This window comes from Schistocerca americana, chromosome X, assembly GCF_021461395.2.
Source record: "Schistocerca americana isolate TAMUIC-IGC-003095 chromosome X, iqSchAmer2.1, whole genome shotgun sequence".
NCBI lineage: Eukaryota > Metazoa > Arthropoda > Insecta > Orthoptera > Acrididae > Schistocerca > Schistocerca americana.
In genome coordinates this window covers 949,566,634-949,584,361 of record NC_060130.1, presented here as the reverse complement: position 1 = coordinate 949,584,361, position 17,728 = coordinate 949,566,634, and the positions used below count along the sequence as shown (strand labels likewise).

The 17,728-nt window shown below is 38.9% G+C and overlaps 2 protein-coding genes across 4 annotated transcripts in view; one reads left to right on the top strand and one right to left on the bottom strand.

Annotated features, from left to right (window-relative positions):
* Window positions 1-17,728, top strand: part of LOC124556828 — a 554,569-nt gene that overhangs the window by 240,178 nt on the left and 296,663 nt on the right. The window contains exon 6 of the mRNA XM_047130843.1: window positions 9,796-9,858. Coding sequence (XP_046986799.1) covers window positions 9,796-9,858 — 63 coding nt within the window. The remainder of the gene's footprint in view (window positions 1-9,795; window positions 9,859-17,728) is intronic.
* The window catches only part of LOC124556829, a 111,067-nt gene that overhangs the window by 53,301 nt on the left and 40,038 nt on the right, over window positions 1-17,728 (bottom strand). The window lies entirely within an intron of this gene.

Here is a 17,728-nt window from a genome sequence, read left to right as displayed (position 1 = left end):
TCAGAAGGACAATTCTGAATAAAAAGACGTGCCCAATATTTAATACATGCTAAATTACTGCCACTGAATGTTACTCGTGGAAAGAGTATTATGAAAACGCCGAACTATCTCAAATAACTTAGTGATGCTTTTATTATTTAAAAAGAATACAGTAATTACAGACAGCTCAAACTAAATTCCTAGAACTCCGAAACATAGCTAAGGGCGTTTTTTTTTCTCTTGGGACTTGGAGTTGTTTTTGTGAGGGTGATGTTATTGGAACTGCGAGAGATCACACAGTCTCTTGTACTTTGTTAAGTTTTTCGCCCATTCTCACAAAAAATCTGAAGAACTAATATCGAACCTAGGAAGGGAGGGCGGCGCGGAACCGTACTTTTGCAACAGACGTGATATTCGGATAACACAGGAGGCTCCGCTGTGCTAATAACCGAAACAGTTTCTTCCGTTAATATAAATAATTTTATGGAAGCCGAGTTTCACGACTGGTGTAAGACGACATGGTCTTGCTAACTATCTCCTAATAACACCTTCAAACCGCGCCACGCAATCACAGAGCAGTGATGATCAAAATTTTTTTGAACGATGGCACGAGCATTTTATCGGATCAGCTATGTGAATTACGAATGCTGTTGATGTCGTCATCAGTGAAAGTAGCTGCAGCACTAAAAGGCATTCATGATTAATGAAGTTAATAAGCGATTAGCAAATGTCCATCGGAAAATTGCAGTCGTCGGTTCTGCATCCGCCAACTTCAAACCAAGTGTTAAATTATGCATATCGAAAAATGCAATAATTACGGGCAGCTCGAACTAAATTCTTAAAAACTCCAAAACATATTTCTGCGTGGTTTTGTGTTCTCTTAGACATGGAGTTGTTTTTACGAGGGTGATATCGTTGGGACTGCGAGAGATCAAACAGTCACTTGTACCTTGTACTTTGTTAAGTTTCTGTAAATAATTTTACTAGAAATTTTCTGTTGTAATATGTCTTGAAATACTTACTGTTCGTCGTGAAATTAATAGCAAGTTATGTTGACACGAGTCATAATTTAAGAATGCTAGCTGTATTTCTGTCCGTTCAAAAAGCAATGTGGGTACCCTTAGCGAAGCTACCCTCCATTGCGTAACGGCCATAATGACGAAATTGCAGGCATCGATGCAGGTGCAAAACTCGGGAACTGAGACCAACGATAGTCGTGTTACAAAATACACAGTCCATGTAAAAGTAGATCATTCAAAACAATGGAGAGATGAAGCGTCGTTAATAAATGTTCCACAATCGAAAGACTTGCTGGGGCACTGCTACGAGGGAACACTTTTGGATGTATAAATTACAGGCAGTTCAAATGTTACCATCGATCAACCATAATTGGGAATCGCCACTGCCAACTCTTTGAAGCGACATTCTAATAAAAGTACCTTGTTGCTGGCAGGTCGAGGATATATATTAGGAATACTAAAAATAAAAATAAACATTCAGACTAAAAACAGCCTTGGTAGTGAAGTTATTTGATATCAACAACGTTTTTCACCCTTTTGGGGCATAATCAGATTGTGTAAGAGTAGCTGGGTATGCAACCCATCCGTCACACAGCTATATAAAATGGAAAACGAACGTGTAAATAGCTGGATATGTAATCCATACATCATAAAAATGTAAAGTGGACTTTGAACACACCACATGAAAAAATGATTTGATGCGTTCTCGTGTAATTTCGCGGAATTTTGAGAAAACAGTTACTGTCGATCGTGCGTACAGTTTCATAATTGTGGACTGTATGCAGAAGGAATCTGTAGTGATAACTATGAATATGCGGTATTGCGACTATTGTGTGGCAGGAATACAGAAAACTGTTCGTGCCCCCAACAGTCGAGACGTCAGTTGATTAAAAATCTGTTCGGGTGAAGGGACTTGGAACATACGTGAGAATATTATTTCGGCCTTGAAGTGACGTGGAGCCGCGGTAATACGCTGGACTCACATTCAGGAGGATTGGGGTTCATATCCCAGTACGGCAACTAGCCGTGGTTTCTCTGAATCACTTAGGACGAGTACCAGCGTGGTTCCCACTTTTCCCCAATCTATGCTCGCGCTCCACCTGTAATGACCGCATCATTGACGGTGCCCTGAACCCTAATCTTTCCTCATTCTTTTCAGTTGTTTCCTAATTGATGGCAACTTAGAAATGCGCTGTCCTGAGAAGCAGTAAGTACGGGAAGAGCGATGTAGCATTCCCGGATCCCCGACACTTTCAGAGCCCACATTCATTAAAAATGACAGAGATAAGTGTAGTGAGACCTGAAGGGGTCCTGAAACTATTGTACACAGCGCGATAACAAAAGCAGTACTCTTGCCAGTGCAGTAATTTTGTTCACGCCAAGCACAAATTTCATCTGCAACGCTGCTCTCATTTAACAATAATTTTTCAGTCCCCATACTAGAAGAGGAGACGATAATAACAACAGGAACTATGATACGCAGTGAAACAAGTGACAGTCGTCAATATGTTCATCACCCACTGATGAGCGTTATGAATAATGTCAATTCATTTCGTGCAGTAAATAAAGATTTACTCTCCTAACATATGTGATACAACCGATAAATTACAGGCATCCTACTCAGCAAAAGTACAAGAGATAAATTCCTTTCATCTTAACCAGTTAAGGTGAAGTTTAGGGACCTCGTGGGCTGGGACTTCGGAAACCTGAACGCCTGAAGCGAAATGACAATCGTCAAATTCCTATCCATGTTGACGTCATTCTCCTGCATAATAATCACAGATACGGTCATCATTTTAGGACAGAGGTCACTTCATTATAGCCTTGTGATAAAATAAAGAGAATAGTGGACGGGTATTTAAACAACTTGGGAAGATTAATTAAATTTTAATCGTGTCAGATAATCCGGGACGAGCCGCAGCGTAGAATTTAGGTGAACAGTTGGTGATACTACCACAAAAGCTTTCCGTAACATATTCGACTATCGCGGAAATTCGCATCGCATCCGAGTTCCGTTCGAAATAGTAAGGGAGCGCGCTGAAACGGGCAAAATCTGAAGAGGAGGGTGAGGGTGTGTTGTCGAGGCGCGTGCTGTGGGCGCGAGTGCGCATGCGCGGAGAGCGATGCCGCCGTAGAGACGCGCCGTGGCCGCAGTCGAGCGCGCTGCGTCGCCCGAGCAGCACGCGTCTTGCGGAGCTGGTCCGGCTCCGCTCCCTACTCATTCCCCCCCCCCCCCTCCCCCCGGACCACAGCCCCCCCCCCCTGGCGGACCCGAACCCGCGTTCCAGGCCCCACGTGCAGATTCGTTTCAGTATCACACTTGTCATACCACCCTCTCAGCCGTACACCTATTTGGAGTTTATGTGCCTTAAGCAAACATCGTTTTCCGAGGCAATTTTTGCTGTATGTAACACTTCGTCCCCTAGTGGGACAGTGGGATATAAGTATTTACTCTTACCTGGTGATCTGCTTCATTAAAAATAACTCTGATTACCCATCACGGTCCGTTACCCTAAGTGTACTATTAACAGTATTTGTACTTCAACTCGTGGGACGTATATCACATTGTTTTGTACATCTTAACTCTTTTCGATCAGCTTGTTTTCGTCCTCATTATCGCATTTGGTAATCGTGTTATATTGCCAACTCCAAAATTCGAACAACATATCGTTGTCCGTTAAAAAAAAAAGTGCTAAAAACTTAAAATAAAGGCTAAATACAGAAACCGTGTTCATCTTCTCAGTTACCTTGTAACGTCTAATGCTTGACCCTTTGACGTCGTAAATATTTGCATCGAGTCTGTTTATAAGTTTGACAGTTGTATAACCAGTCTTATCTAACGAAATTTGAAAGATCCGTTTTGTAAGAAGCTGCTTCCTGTGAAGGTAACCATACGCGGAAGAAATTTAAAAAGAAATTCGAAGCGGACGGCTGTCGGCGTAGCCGCGCGACCGCCTTTCCGTCAATTATTACTAAATTATGTTCTCAGCGGAGGCCGGATATTGACTATGCCTTGTAATAGTAACGTGATTGAGTCCACCCGCAGCCTCCACGAATTCAATTTCCTCCGACGGCTTTCAAAAACTGCGTGAAGCCCAAAATGTGATTCACATTGCTCCCCTCCCTCTCCTCCTCCTCCTCCTCCACCGCCACCCCCTTTTTCAGCTGCCTTCCTACTTCTTCCTTCCTTTGCAAGAATTTGTATACAGCAACAAAGGATTAACTGTTGTTTAGATTGCACGCCTGTTGAGGTTTTCGTAAATGAAACTGAAATTCAATGCGCGCCGTTCAAACAAGAGCATTTCCAATAACATTGATTCATACATTTGTAATGAGGACTGTAATGGGAAAAGTGACAACGGCGAATTTTCCGAATTTTTATTTGAGCATATGAAAAAACGTATACGTATACATCAGAAACGGTGAGACATCTAGCAATTTAGTGGGACGCATTATTACGTCCTTGTCGGTTGTTTGAGAATAAAAATAAAACTGGATACACTAAGAACACCCCTAAAGTTTATCTCCAGTTTTGACATATAATTTAAACTCGATATTACGCCAATCAAAAATGATACAGTTTCACGGTGGACTAGGGGTAATTTTGTTTTTGTTTTCATCTAAATAATATATAATCCTTATTTCCGCAACCTTGATAATTTTGGAAAGAAAAGTGTTCGTACAGATTTCACTCGAAGAAAAATAATATTTGAGAAAACTCGTTTCGTTATTAATGTTCACGTCAGGCACTTAGTTCTGATTTTTTATGACTCGAGAGTTATTGTATTTGCTTTCTGTACTTCAACTTTGTAGAACTCATCCATCATCTTGTAAACAGCGCCCGTCCTCTTTTCTTCTGACAGATCACAGACCGCGAGTCAAAAATCGGGACGGAGTGACATCGTAGGCCCTTAAAAACACAAGGTCGCGCTCAATAACTGTTCCGACACGAATGTACTTTTAGCTATCGGGCGATTTGTATTATATTTCGTGGAGTAGAGTTCATTTTCAATTTAGCAAGAAGGAACGTTGTCATCCACAAGTTGAGAGAAACTGTTCGATATAGTTTTACTGAGTCTGCCTCCCTTGTGTATCGCTCGCTTAGCCAAGTCATAACTTATCACACCACGATACCCACTAATTATAAAATACTTACTGAAATATTCTGTCTTAAAATCTCTGTTTCTTGTATGCAAGAAAGCGAAATCTAGATTCGCGATTATTGCTGTTTATTTTGTGCATAAGGATACTTGTATTTTGAAACTGAATTTTATTTCTGTTTGTAGGAAATAACAAAAAAATTAAATTATTTTCCATACGAGGAGTAATAGCCGTTCTTATGCACAAGGCAAACAGCACTGGAACAGCAACTGAGATAGGATGCCTGCAAAACATTAACAATATATTTGGTATTATCGTTTACTGCTAACCAAGGACAACTATGAACAAAGAATTATTGTTCCTATTATCTATACAGATGGTAGCAACTGAAACTACCGCAGTCATCCAAATGATTAGCCATTTAAATTTGTAAAATATTTATAGGACATACGTCAAAATCATGCAAGACAGTACATGAAAAATAGAAATGCTCAGTGAAACAGGGATCCACAGCTACCAGCTCCTATTACACATTATAAGTACCGTCCTACGAGTTTCGTGAAAAAAGACATACTTTAGTGTCCGCTTTATACCATTAAAAAATTATTGTTTATATCACTCAGAGAAAACTAGATATTATTTCTAGAAGCTTACATGTTACAGCCAATTTAATTAAATTTCTCTGTTTCATTTCTCCCCCGATTAAATCTTTTACACTGTATGAAACAATAACGACAGAAACTATCCTGTCGGGATGGAGCTGAGGTCATGTTTACGGTAGGATATTGTTCTGAGAGTCTAGTTCTGCTAGCACTTTTCTGGTACAGTGGGAAGAAGATAAACTATCTAGGAAGCCACTTTGGCATCTCGGAAGAGAACGTCCATGTTTTGCTGTTGTAAGGTCATCTCTTACTAGATATTTGCACTCATCTAAAGAAAAGAAAAACAAATACAGCTGAAAAAGGCGTCAGTGAATGACGATTTATCTCACGTTAGCAGCGTAAGTTAATTTCAGGCACTTTACCCCACTTAACTGTTCGTTTGATTTCGTTTTAATGACGACTAACTCGAACTGGATTATATGCTGATAATCGCTTCCTTTTGATGACGACCAACTTGAAGTGGATTATATGCTGATAATCACAAGATTACCATTAATGCACGAAAAACAGCTGCAAACGTTGCAGGACGCCAAGTAACTTTTACATGAATCGGCCATGAAGTTACTGAAACTGTGGGCCAAATTTTTGGGCGGTACTTTCTCGCAAGGTCTTAAAAAAATTCGCGATTGCGGACAGCATTGCTTTATTGAAGTAAATAGTAAACAATGGAAAGAAATGATTCATCGGGTGAATTTTAGCGGTAAAGCTCGGTGGATAAGAAAATAATCGGTAAAGTAGCACTGCGCGGTGAGATATAGCAGTCCCATTCCCGAACTTAGAACAGCGAAATAGTTCAGCTTTCTTTCCGTAATGAAGCCGAGGGCATACACAGCAGAGCAAATAGTCTCTGTTCTGTTTGAGTATAATAATTGCCGAATCATTCACTGATTAATTCCATTAAAATATTCAAGCATCATTAAGTGAGAGGGTGATCCGAGTACCACTGTGGGCGTGGTGTCCTTCGATCTAAATTGCTGGGGTATCCTAACTTTCACGTGAATCCAAAAAATGGTGATGTTTGACAGTTTTTACTAGCGCAAAATGTTTTCACAGGCGAAAGTCTCCTTTTCAGAATCCCACTGTACAGCTGGCTAAAGTGATTATTTTCCGTACCGCAATAGTCAATAGTAGTATTTAGTGATTGGGCATTTGATTTGAATTTATAATCGATTCGGTGTCCTTCGCCAGATTGCCACGCGATGTCCGAACAATTGGTTGGGGGGGGGGGGGGGGGGTTGTTGTGGGGAAGAAGACCAGACAGCGAGGTCATCGGTCTCATCGGATTAGGGAAGGACGGGGAAGGAAGTCGGCCGTGCCCTTTCAAAGGAACCATCCCGGCATTTGCCTGGAGCGATTTAGGGAAATCACGGAAAACCTAAATCAGGATGGCCGGACGCGGGATTGAACCGTCGTCCTCCCGAATGCGAGTCCAGTATCTAACCACTACGCCACCTCGCTCGGTGTCCGAACAATACTTAAGTGTAGTGTACTATAGTAATTGTAAGAGGCATCTTACAGCACTGAGCAGCGTTCATTTTAATACCCATCGGGGATGAAATAACATCTGCAGACTCTACACTGAGCGAGAAAACCGGTATATGAAACTATGTGCGATTCCTGTGTGCACCGCGAAGGGCATTAAACACAAGGAGTGCAGTGTGAGGCCTCCCGATAAGGCTCAGATAAGGAACTAGGCAGTGATAAGCAACTGGGCTGAATGCAGTAACGCCGCGAAATCAAAGCCACACTGCCCGTCTAACGGAAAGCATGCCAATGTCAGAGTCAGATAAGACCACAGCTTAGTCCTGCTATCCAGGCAGTTCACACTCTTGCTGCACAATTTCTGTTCCATTAACCCGTAACCTGTTTGCTTAGGCTGTGAGGTACATTACTCGTTACTTCCTCACTGGACCCTGGTAGAGTCTACGGCTCAGTTACTTACAGAGGCCCCTGTCCCAGAGTTCTGCCAGTGCCTTAAGGAAAAATAAATATTTATATAAATGCACGTAGTTGACATTCGAAGCGTCCTATTATGTGGGTACGCAGGGTCTAGTCTGTAGGGCAGTAACCACACCTGATGGCTAAGACCCACAAGAGTAACTCAAGTAAATAACATATATACGACTGCAAAACATGAAAGGGACGGATTAACTGACAAGGGAACCTCCCCATCGCACCCCCCTCAGATTTAGTTATAAGTTGGCACAGTGAATAGGCCTTGAAAAACTGAACACAGATCAATCGAGAAAACAGGAAGAAGTTGTGTGGAACTATGAAAACATTTAGTAAAATATACAAACTGAGTAGTCCATGCGCAAGATAAGCAACAAGAAGGACACTGGCAGTCAAGGAGCGCCGTGGTCGCGTGGTTAGCGATAGCAGCTACGGAATGAGAGGTCCTGGAGTGAAAAGTTTAATTTTTTATTTTCAGTTTATGTGACAAACTCTTATGTTTTCATCATTTTTTTGGGAGTGATTATCACATCCACAAGAAAACCTAAATCGGGCAAGGTAGAAGAATCTTTTTACCCATTCGCCAAGTGTACAAGTTAGATGAGTCGACAACATATTCCTGTCATGTGACGCACATGCCGTCACCAGTGTCGTATAGAATATATCATACGTGTTTTCCCGTGGAGCAATCGGGTTTTGCGGTGCGGTCGCAAAACACAGACACTAAACTTATTGCAGTGAACAGAGACCAGAGACGTCAATCAACTAACGGACATATCATAACTTTGCGAAAATAAAGAAAGTAAAATTTTCAGTTGAGGGAAGTCTTGAACCAAGGACTTCCCGCGCCGCAGCTACTCACGCTAACCACGGGACCACGGCGCTCCTAAGCTCAGAATCTTCTTGATGTTGCTTATCTTGCGCGTGGACTACTCAGTTTGTATATTTCACTAATTTTTTTCACGGTTCCACACAACGTCTTCCTGTTTTCTCGATTGATCTGTGTTCAGTTTTTCAAGCCCTATCCACTGTGCCAACTTATAACTGAATCTGAGGGGGGTGCGATGGGGACGTTCCCTTGTGAGTAACATTTTTATAAGCAAAAGTAAATCTCCTTTCTCCAAGCCAGATACTTCGACTTTTATTATCTTTACTTGTAAAACCGTATGCATCCTTTTCTAGATTTTATTTGCAATTTTATTTCCAGAAACAGGCTTTTCGTAGCACAATTTGGGACAAGTAAGGGCATGTGTCCCACTGCTAATTTGAAGTTGTTCCTTTGTTTCATTTCCGCCATCAGCACAATCGGAATTAGAAGTGAGACGTTACTGACAGTGTTCTCACTCCTACATTTGGATTTCTTGTAGCGTCAGTGTATAGTAATACAGACACGGCCAACGGTTACAGGTCGCGTCGGCGGAAGATATAACGAGAGAACGAGTAAGGAAACTGAAAGCTAGCGGTTATTGAAAGCTCTTTCCTGCAAGTAAGTAAAGATTGAATAGAATTGTTGTGTCCAGGAAAGGACCAGAAACACTTACGACAGTAGAATAAATACGTATTCTTCATTCTTTTCTTTAAAAATAAAAGCTCGTTGTATGCTCCCGTGAGTCCCGAGCAGTGTTCTTGTTGATTGGTGTGGGTTTCAGTATTTTGAAATTAGCGCGCCTGCGGTGTTGGTGCCTTACTTACCTGTTTTGTCTTTGTGCAGAGTAACATCACATTCTTGCTATCCTTATAAAACTAGTCATATATTATCAGTAGTGCATAATTACAGCTTCCTCAAAATTGCTGACTATTTGCAAATGGATTTAAGGTACTATGGGTTCATTCTTAGTTTCACTGTATTTCTCGCTCTAAATATACTAATTCTTCATTTTGCTGCGAACAACTGTTTTCACTGTGCTGGTGTTTAGTGTGTAAGGAATCATGCTTCTAATATTATAGATGACTCTGTCTCATTTTTACCACAATTTTGAAAAGTAGTTTCAACTAACTATTAGAAGTTTACTTGCGTGACATGTGTTTACCTGTAAATAATGGAAGCTATCGTTTTTCTTGTGCTTACCATGGATCAACAGTCTAGATCGAATTCCGCTATAAACGACCGCACTCTTGAAGAATGCTGGTCGACGCTTCAACGAGTGAGTTGGCATCTCTTCCGTTGTGTATAGTATTCTTCCATCAATTTATTATTACTACTATTATAACTAGGATTAAGGCGAATTACAATAATTATTTGCATTTTAGTGTTTTCGACTGCATGGTAAATACAGTAGTATTTAGATCTTGACTCTAGCTTGCACACGTAACTATTAACTGGTCGCACTAAACCATCTGAGGCTCAAAGCGTGCAGTGACATCCGTCTACATTTAGCACCGACCAGAAAGAAAATGGCATACATTTCCTTTAAAAATTACCATCATTTTTGCTACACTTTTAAAAGCTTCTAAAGCCCAGTCAAATCAGAGGTGGTTTATCTATTACCTGCTCACACCTTCCATTGCCGCCTAATGTACTGTACAAATAAAAGCTCAGACCGCGGTGTGAGATGAAACATAGAAGCACGCTACGGGTCGCCAATTGCCGTCTACGTTGAGGTGAGTAGACTTCACCCGAACAGATTTACTTTCATTCTGTTATCTCTGCCGCAGAGAGCCGTAAGTAGAGCATGAATTCGGAGTTACATTTCAATTTTATCATGTTTGTAATTGCAGTTTTACTAACGCTGTAGCTATTGTGATGGTCAGATGAGCGGAAACGTAAGTAGCTTGCACGAATATTTTCTTTGTGGTGGAGACTGGTTTCCTGGAGAAGGTAACCGTACTTAACACTCGTAGTTCACCACGCACAGTAGACATTGCTTAGTGCTTGCGTAGTTTTGCTACGAGCTCCATGTAGAGCCTCAATTATTTCGCCAAAAACTTTTTTTTTTATGCTGTTCCTTAGAAAGAGAGCTGACGGTGATCAGTATTATTTGAGAGGTGAACACCGTTGTTAACAATAGTGCATATCACTGAAATTTCATGGGGGTACGCATCTGTTTAGCAGAGGCAATGTGTGGTATTCATACATCGTTTGCACTGATAATTAAAACTCAACCTTTAGCCTCGTAAGAGTGGCAAGTTTCCGCAGAGGATAAAATTTAAGTTTCACACTTACTTCTCGAATTTCTGCTTACTAAAATTTATCACTAACAGTTATTGTTTTTCTGCCAACAGAATGACAACGTATAGTAGCCCAGAATACTGTGTTTCAAATATATTCTTCTGCACAACATTAGCGGACGCCAGAAGCAGAGGGGAAGAGATGAGGGATCCAGCAGCATGACGAACGTTAAGATATCCACAGCACCGTCCTCAACAAGGCAAATATTTTTGTGCAGTGTGAGCCCGAAACGAGACTTTCCGAAGTTCTACATTAATCTCGCGTCAGTGCTTAACGAGCTTCAGTTGCTAATGTTCGTATGCGTTATCGCTTCCTGTGTTCTCTTCTCATTTGTTTCTAGCGTTCGTTATGTATCCTGTCAGTCGTCGATACTCGTCGACTAAGATAATTTTTACAATTTTTTTTTATAGCTAATATTTCAAATATATTTATTAAATAGATAAATTTCTCACTGAACATTTTATTCATTCCATCTATAAACTTTCAGTACACTCCTAAAATTGAGTCTGGCAATAGTTATCGGCTCCTTTTATAGTTTTGTCACTCATCTAGCTTCGTTGCCCGCTTCTCAAAAGATATGCGAGTGGTTTCTAGTAATTGTTAATTTCCTCAGGCATTCAAATTCCATGTGATTTTACTTCTACGAAAGATTTTAATTTTGAATTTCCTTGATGTTTTACCCCGTTATTAATCGCACGACACTGTTGTTTATCGGACACATTCACTTCTTCAAAAACCAAAGAGGTTACCCATATTTCTGATACATAAAAACTACGTTTCTCTTTACAAAATTTAAAGAATTTTTTTCTGTTCAGTAGATGCGCTCGTCGTGTAGCTTTAAAACACCCGCTAGCCCACAGCTTGTAATTTAGGTGATGTGATGTCTATTTCTGCAAGCTGATCCCCCTTCCTTTGCTACATTGCCTCATGACGTCTCTCACCACACATTCCAGATATTCAACCCCTACAATTTTTACGTCTCATTGCTCCTTTCCTACGGAGTAGGAAGCGAAGCGTTCTATAAGCGTACTGCATCTTCTCGTAAGATTTTGTAATCGTGTTACGTCTTGGGTTTTCTCACGAGCCATGTAATATTTAACGTCTGGCTCGTCTATGTTCACATCCCATTTTACGAATGTCCTTGCTCTGCTGGTGAATTTTGTTGTATTTTACATATTCCAATCTCTTCTGTAGTCTGACTCGTCAAACAGCGTAAATCCTATAATTTTTTACACTATGACGCCTAGTAGTTGCTGTTTTCATTTATGTTCTCCCTTGTATGTCTGGTTTAGCTTTCGTTTATGTGTTCATTCTTTATCGCAGTATAATTATTTCTGGCTTTAGCATCAGGTGAGACCAACAAACGCTATTTCATTCCTCTTTCACGATTTTCTACATTCACTACTAACATCTGTTGTTTGTAAACATTATAATTAACTGACTTGTCTCTGTACTTTTTGACACATCTTGCAGTAATCTACCTTTTCAGGTGCCTCAGTACATCAAGGTTTCATCTAAGCCTAACTTGGTGGTCACTGCTGACTGCACTAATACACACAGGCTAAATCTCACACTATTTTGTTGCTTCACATATTGTATGGAGCCATCTTACTGTGTATGTGTATTGTATTTTCTGCCACACGACACTTCAGGGTGACTCCACCCAAGAATTTAACTTTTCTTCTTCTTTGCCAATTTCAGCCGAATTTTAAGCGCATCTCTATCACTTACACTTGCTGATTTTTGAATTTTTAATATGATTTTTATGATATTTTAAAACCAATTTTTAGTACTAACACATCAGTTATCATATTCCAGATTTTTAGGCACATTCGCAAGTTATTGTTCAATAGTTCTATGCATTCATTTTATGAGAAAAGTTAGTAATTTACTTTTAGGTATTTTTTTCAAGTTTCAAAATTAAATTTTCTGTGATAATAGGTACATAAACGTTTTAATAAAATAAACAAACTACAGTTTCAATAATATTAATGCATAGAGGAATGCAGATTCCTCAAGAGTACTTCCTGAAAAAATTTCGTTGTGGTTGGGTAATATTCAGGATGAAATAGTTGGCACTGAACATAGAAAACCAAATTTACAGCAAAACGGATTTTAAAATTTTACTGAAAATTAGTGCTAGTACAACACGAATACCCATTAAAATTCACCAGCACCACATGTTTTCCTTCCTATTCCTGTAAGGTTTCTTCTTGCTGTAATTTCAGGACCAGGGTAGCCTTTACCTTAAATTTTTCCTTCTCCAGAATCTTGTGGACTCCTTGATCCATCGTCCAACTCTAGATCAGCACACGTTCTTCTGTGAGGGCGATAAAAGGAGTCTTGGAATTTCTGCCTTCTTTAGTTTTCAAACATCCCATACTGAACTGAGAAATAGCTTCTACAAGACTCAAAAGTATCTTTTTTTCTTTCCTTTTTTTCTTTGGGACACTTGGACCAAATGACACTATGCAAATTTTCATTTGAATTTTGTGTCTTGCCATCAGTACATCTGGTCAGTAGTGCATCAGATGCAAGTCCCTGATAGACAGGTATTGCCTTGACCACAGTGGCAACAGCCAGTGTGCCACAACTCCTCGTGCAGTCTATATTTCAAATGTTTCTTAGACGTACTTGTAATTGTAATATAGCCAAATCATTTTGGGATCTAAGAGTAAACACTACAAAGACGTGAAATAGCCTTTTTTTTGGAAAAGTGATGTTTTAGGGTGGGTCTCCCCCTAAACGCTAATATTAAAATAAATTAGTTATCGCAGTGCATATCCTTGTATTATCACTATTAAATAAACGACAACAGGTGAAGTGCTCAAACATTAAATTTTGGTAATTGCTTGTATCGTTACAAATGAGTCCACTGTTCTTGCCTGGAAATCAAAATTAGAATAATGCTTCTCCCTAAAAATTACTTTTTTGGCCAAGGATATGTTTTATGTACGCATATTATACTTTCGTTCGTGTTTCGTCGTTAGCTGAAGACAATTTATTTGGAAATACACCGAACACTTCCGCCCCTAAAAATATTTTTGGTCTACATTGTGGCCTTAGTCACATCTAAATCAGAATAACGGCAATGTTTTTCTCATTTTAAATGTTTGTACTTATTTGTCATGATAATGGACAGTCATCATTAATATCTAAACTGCTGAATAAAGGCCTCTAACATAGTCCTTCATGCAGCATAAACTTCAGCTGTACTCATGGAAGATGCTTTTGCATGTCTTCTAAAGTCATTTTTCCACTTCCATCCGGTCTTTATTTACGTCTCTTCTTACCTACTGAAATCCAGTGAAGAACTGTCGTGGTTCATTTACCTAGCTACATGTCCTGACCATCTCCACTGCATACAGTAATCGCAGCACCTCTCCATTGCTCACTGAGTAAACCTCTGTGTTTGAATGGTTTTCGCGTTCGAAGTCCAAGTCGCATTGCCGTAATTCAAAACTGTTTGTACACGTATTTTAAGCTTTTAGGTTCAGCCACATCGAAAGCATACAGTTGAAAACAGTTTTTGGGTTGTCAAAATTGTTACAGGCCATTTTTTATTGTTGTGCTCATTTCATTTGCTATGCATTTAACTGTCCTACAATGAAAAACTGGTCAGTTGCTTCAACCTCTTCATTGTTAAATTATTAGGTTTTCTTTTCGCAGTGTTGATTATAAATTATTTTAACCTTGTTATAATTTCTTTGACTCTCTACTTTCAAACTTGCGTTATTAAGATCTTCAATTCGTTGCAAAGTTTATCCGCTCAAGGGACAAACAGCACACTGTCAAAAGCAAAGCGAAAATGCTTTGGATATGCTCGTGTAACACATATTCTTTCATCATTTTGCGAGTTCAAAATCTGAAAATTTCCTCTAGATCTGCTGAATACTCCTTAGATAATATTCAGTGTCCTTGTTATATCGTTATTTCAGTTCTGAGTTTCATGATACTTTAATGAAGTCTTTATACCTAATGTAGATTCACATTTCAAAAAGTCATTCTTCATTTTACGGGAACATTAATTTTTTTTTTGGGGGTTTGGCCTAGTGAAAACCACATGAGATGACTTACATATTCTTTCTTTTCTCCTTCCATTCTTTCCAGTACTTATCTATTTTTCCTCTCACCGATGTTTTTGGATTTCTGTCAAACGAGTTAAAATTTCTTTCTGTTATTCTTCTATCATTTAGTCTTTGCTCATTATGCCTAATATTCGTTGTGCTCTTTCATAAAGTTCTTCATTGCTTCTTGATTTCCATATCTCATTCTCTTATTTTGGTCCCAAGATTGTACTCTTTATTTTCCTTTCCTTCTTTTCTCTTTCACCGAAATGTTTGACTGTATTAAAAAGACATTCTGAAGTACAAAGGCATTATGGTCTAATGACAGCGTTGTAGTGCTGGAGAGTTGCATTTATGGAAATAGATTTCTTGTTGTAGAGATTTCTTGTTAACTAAAAAGCCACTTCAGTTTTCGTTGCCTTGCTAAGGTAGCTTCTTTTACAAAGCATTTGATTGTATTATTTCAACTATATACATAGATTTTGTAGCCTTTTTTATTCTCACGTAATCAGTTTCATGAATTTTGGTGCCTTCTTCGAAGTATCATATATTCTGTTTAGATTAATTATTCTTATATCATTCTGTTTTGCATTTATGATACCATTTTCTTACACAATTTTTCCTTATTTGTTTCACCTGGAGCGAGGAATTAGTGAATTCTTATTATGTGTCTTCATATTCGTGTTTTCATTCACTGTGTTCTTTCTTCCAGCTCAAATACATTTCTCTGCACAGTTTCAGAAATAACGGAAATCCCCTTTATCCAGAATGACTTTTATTTTAATTGGCCCATGTACTGCCTTTCTTCTACAGTGTGGCTTTTGTTTCTCAGCATCTTTCCATTTATCTCTTACACGCTCTGATTTTCTGTTATGAAATGTTATTGGATTGCCTTTCAAAGCAAAATTTCGTTTCTCTTTTCGGTCATAAAAGTAATACTATTTCAAATTTTCTTCTTTTACTTATTAACTGCGTTGTACAGAACACTTATGACAATTTTTGAGTTTATTAGCCTTAAGAATTTGGTTAGCAATTTTGCTAGACTGTGTGTTTAAGCCTCCTGCAGGCTACATTCAGCTTTATCGCCAGTTTTGTGAAACTTTTCTATCGCAGCCTTCAGTTTTGTTACTTGTGGTACTTATTTGTCTTAGCAGTTCGTTACTTTGCTTATTTTACATCCCACTTGTATTCGTTTTTCTTCTTCTATTGAGAGATCTTAAGCCTTACTTCCACTCCTATTTTCTCATCCTCACACTTTTTTCTACATGCGTAATTATGAAAGTTTATTATCAATATGGTTGCTGGTCTGCAACTAATGCAGTGACTTTATGCGCCGCTGGGACTCGCGTTGCTAATCCATGTCATAGTGTCGTAAGTCAAAATTCATAATACACATTGCTCGTAAGCTTTTGTTTTTCAGACACTGTATTTAGTTCACAGAAACAGTGCATATAATTTTTACTCTTCTATTAATTTCTTTTGCCCTCCACCCTGTCGTTATCTTCAAGCGTTCTAAATGTAAAAATTCCTCAACTGATTGTATGACTTAGTAGTTAACTTGTGCTATTTTATTTTTGTTATGTTGGTTAAACACTATTAGTCGTATCATAACTGAAAGTCAGGTCTACTTTCAAATTTGCTCTGTTGACTTCTTCCAGTCATTTTTGCAATTTCTTTTACATTGTTCCTCCGTTTACTTCAGTAATCCTCTCTTAGAGGCTTTCTACTCACCTTCGTCACGAGAGAAGAGACTCCTACTCACTTTGAATGCTGAACTATTAACAATCTCATCTACCCATCAGCACTCCACAGTAGATTTCGCGAGTTGTGAACCACGGAGCATCTTTTCAATTAATACCCATCTGCTTGTGCTTTCTGCCTTTCTCACTGGTGTTGAGTGAGTGACACCTTCTGTAGTTCAAGCATGTTCGCATCACATCGACCTATATCAGTTTCTGAAGAAGCCTCCATATCATCTAGTCATGTGCTTGCTTACATGTTGATAATTTACAGCTAACTAAAACATCAATAGAAATAAGTGTTTACGCAAAAAAACACACACACACAAATGCACCATGTTTCTAGCCAAATGCTGTACGGAATGTAGAATGAGTTGTCAAGGGAAGGAAGAGTTCTTCTTTTTTTCCTATTAGAAGAGTTTTGCTCCCTGTTATACTGCTGAAGCTTTTAGTCCTTTTAAGGTCGAAATATCTTCAGTACAATAAAAAGTGTCATTTCTACCTGTCTTAATGGAACATAACAGTCTTTTGCAAAATGGAACAACCTGTTAAAATTTCCATGGAAGGAAACAACTGTGATACGATAATAATATGCAGTGAACTAACGGATTTTATTTACATTTCAAAGTGGCTTATTAAGCTTTTATCAGACGAGAGGTGCTAACTCGCGTCTTTTAATTATTGGAAGGGATGTGTGATATTCTTCTCAAATAATATTACCTCTACATTTCCTCGCAATACCCATTCCTACTCAGAATAACCTACGCGTAGCGGAGTAGTATGGAACTTCTTATAAGACTTCTACCACGCTCTATGTAAATAATATGTCAAAGGACGTATGAAGGTAAAAAAAGAAAAACTAGAGGTGTGAGTAATAATACTATTAGTGACATTTAATGAATACATTGGAATTAATTACGACTTTGCTTAGTATTCATGGGTTTTGGGAAAACTTTTGACTTAATTTTGTCAAAATGTGCCCTGACGGGCCTTGAGCAAAACCCCACTGATTTACCTCGTACTTGTATACTGAAGAAAA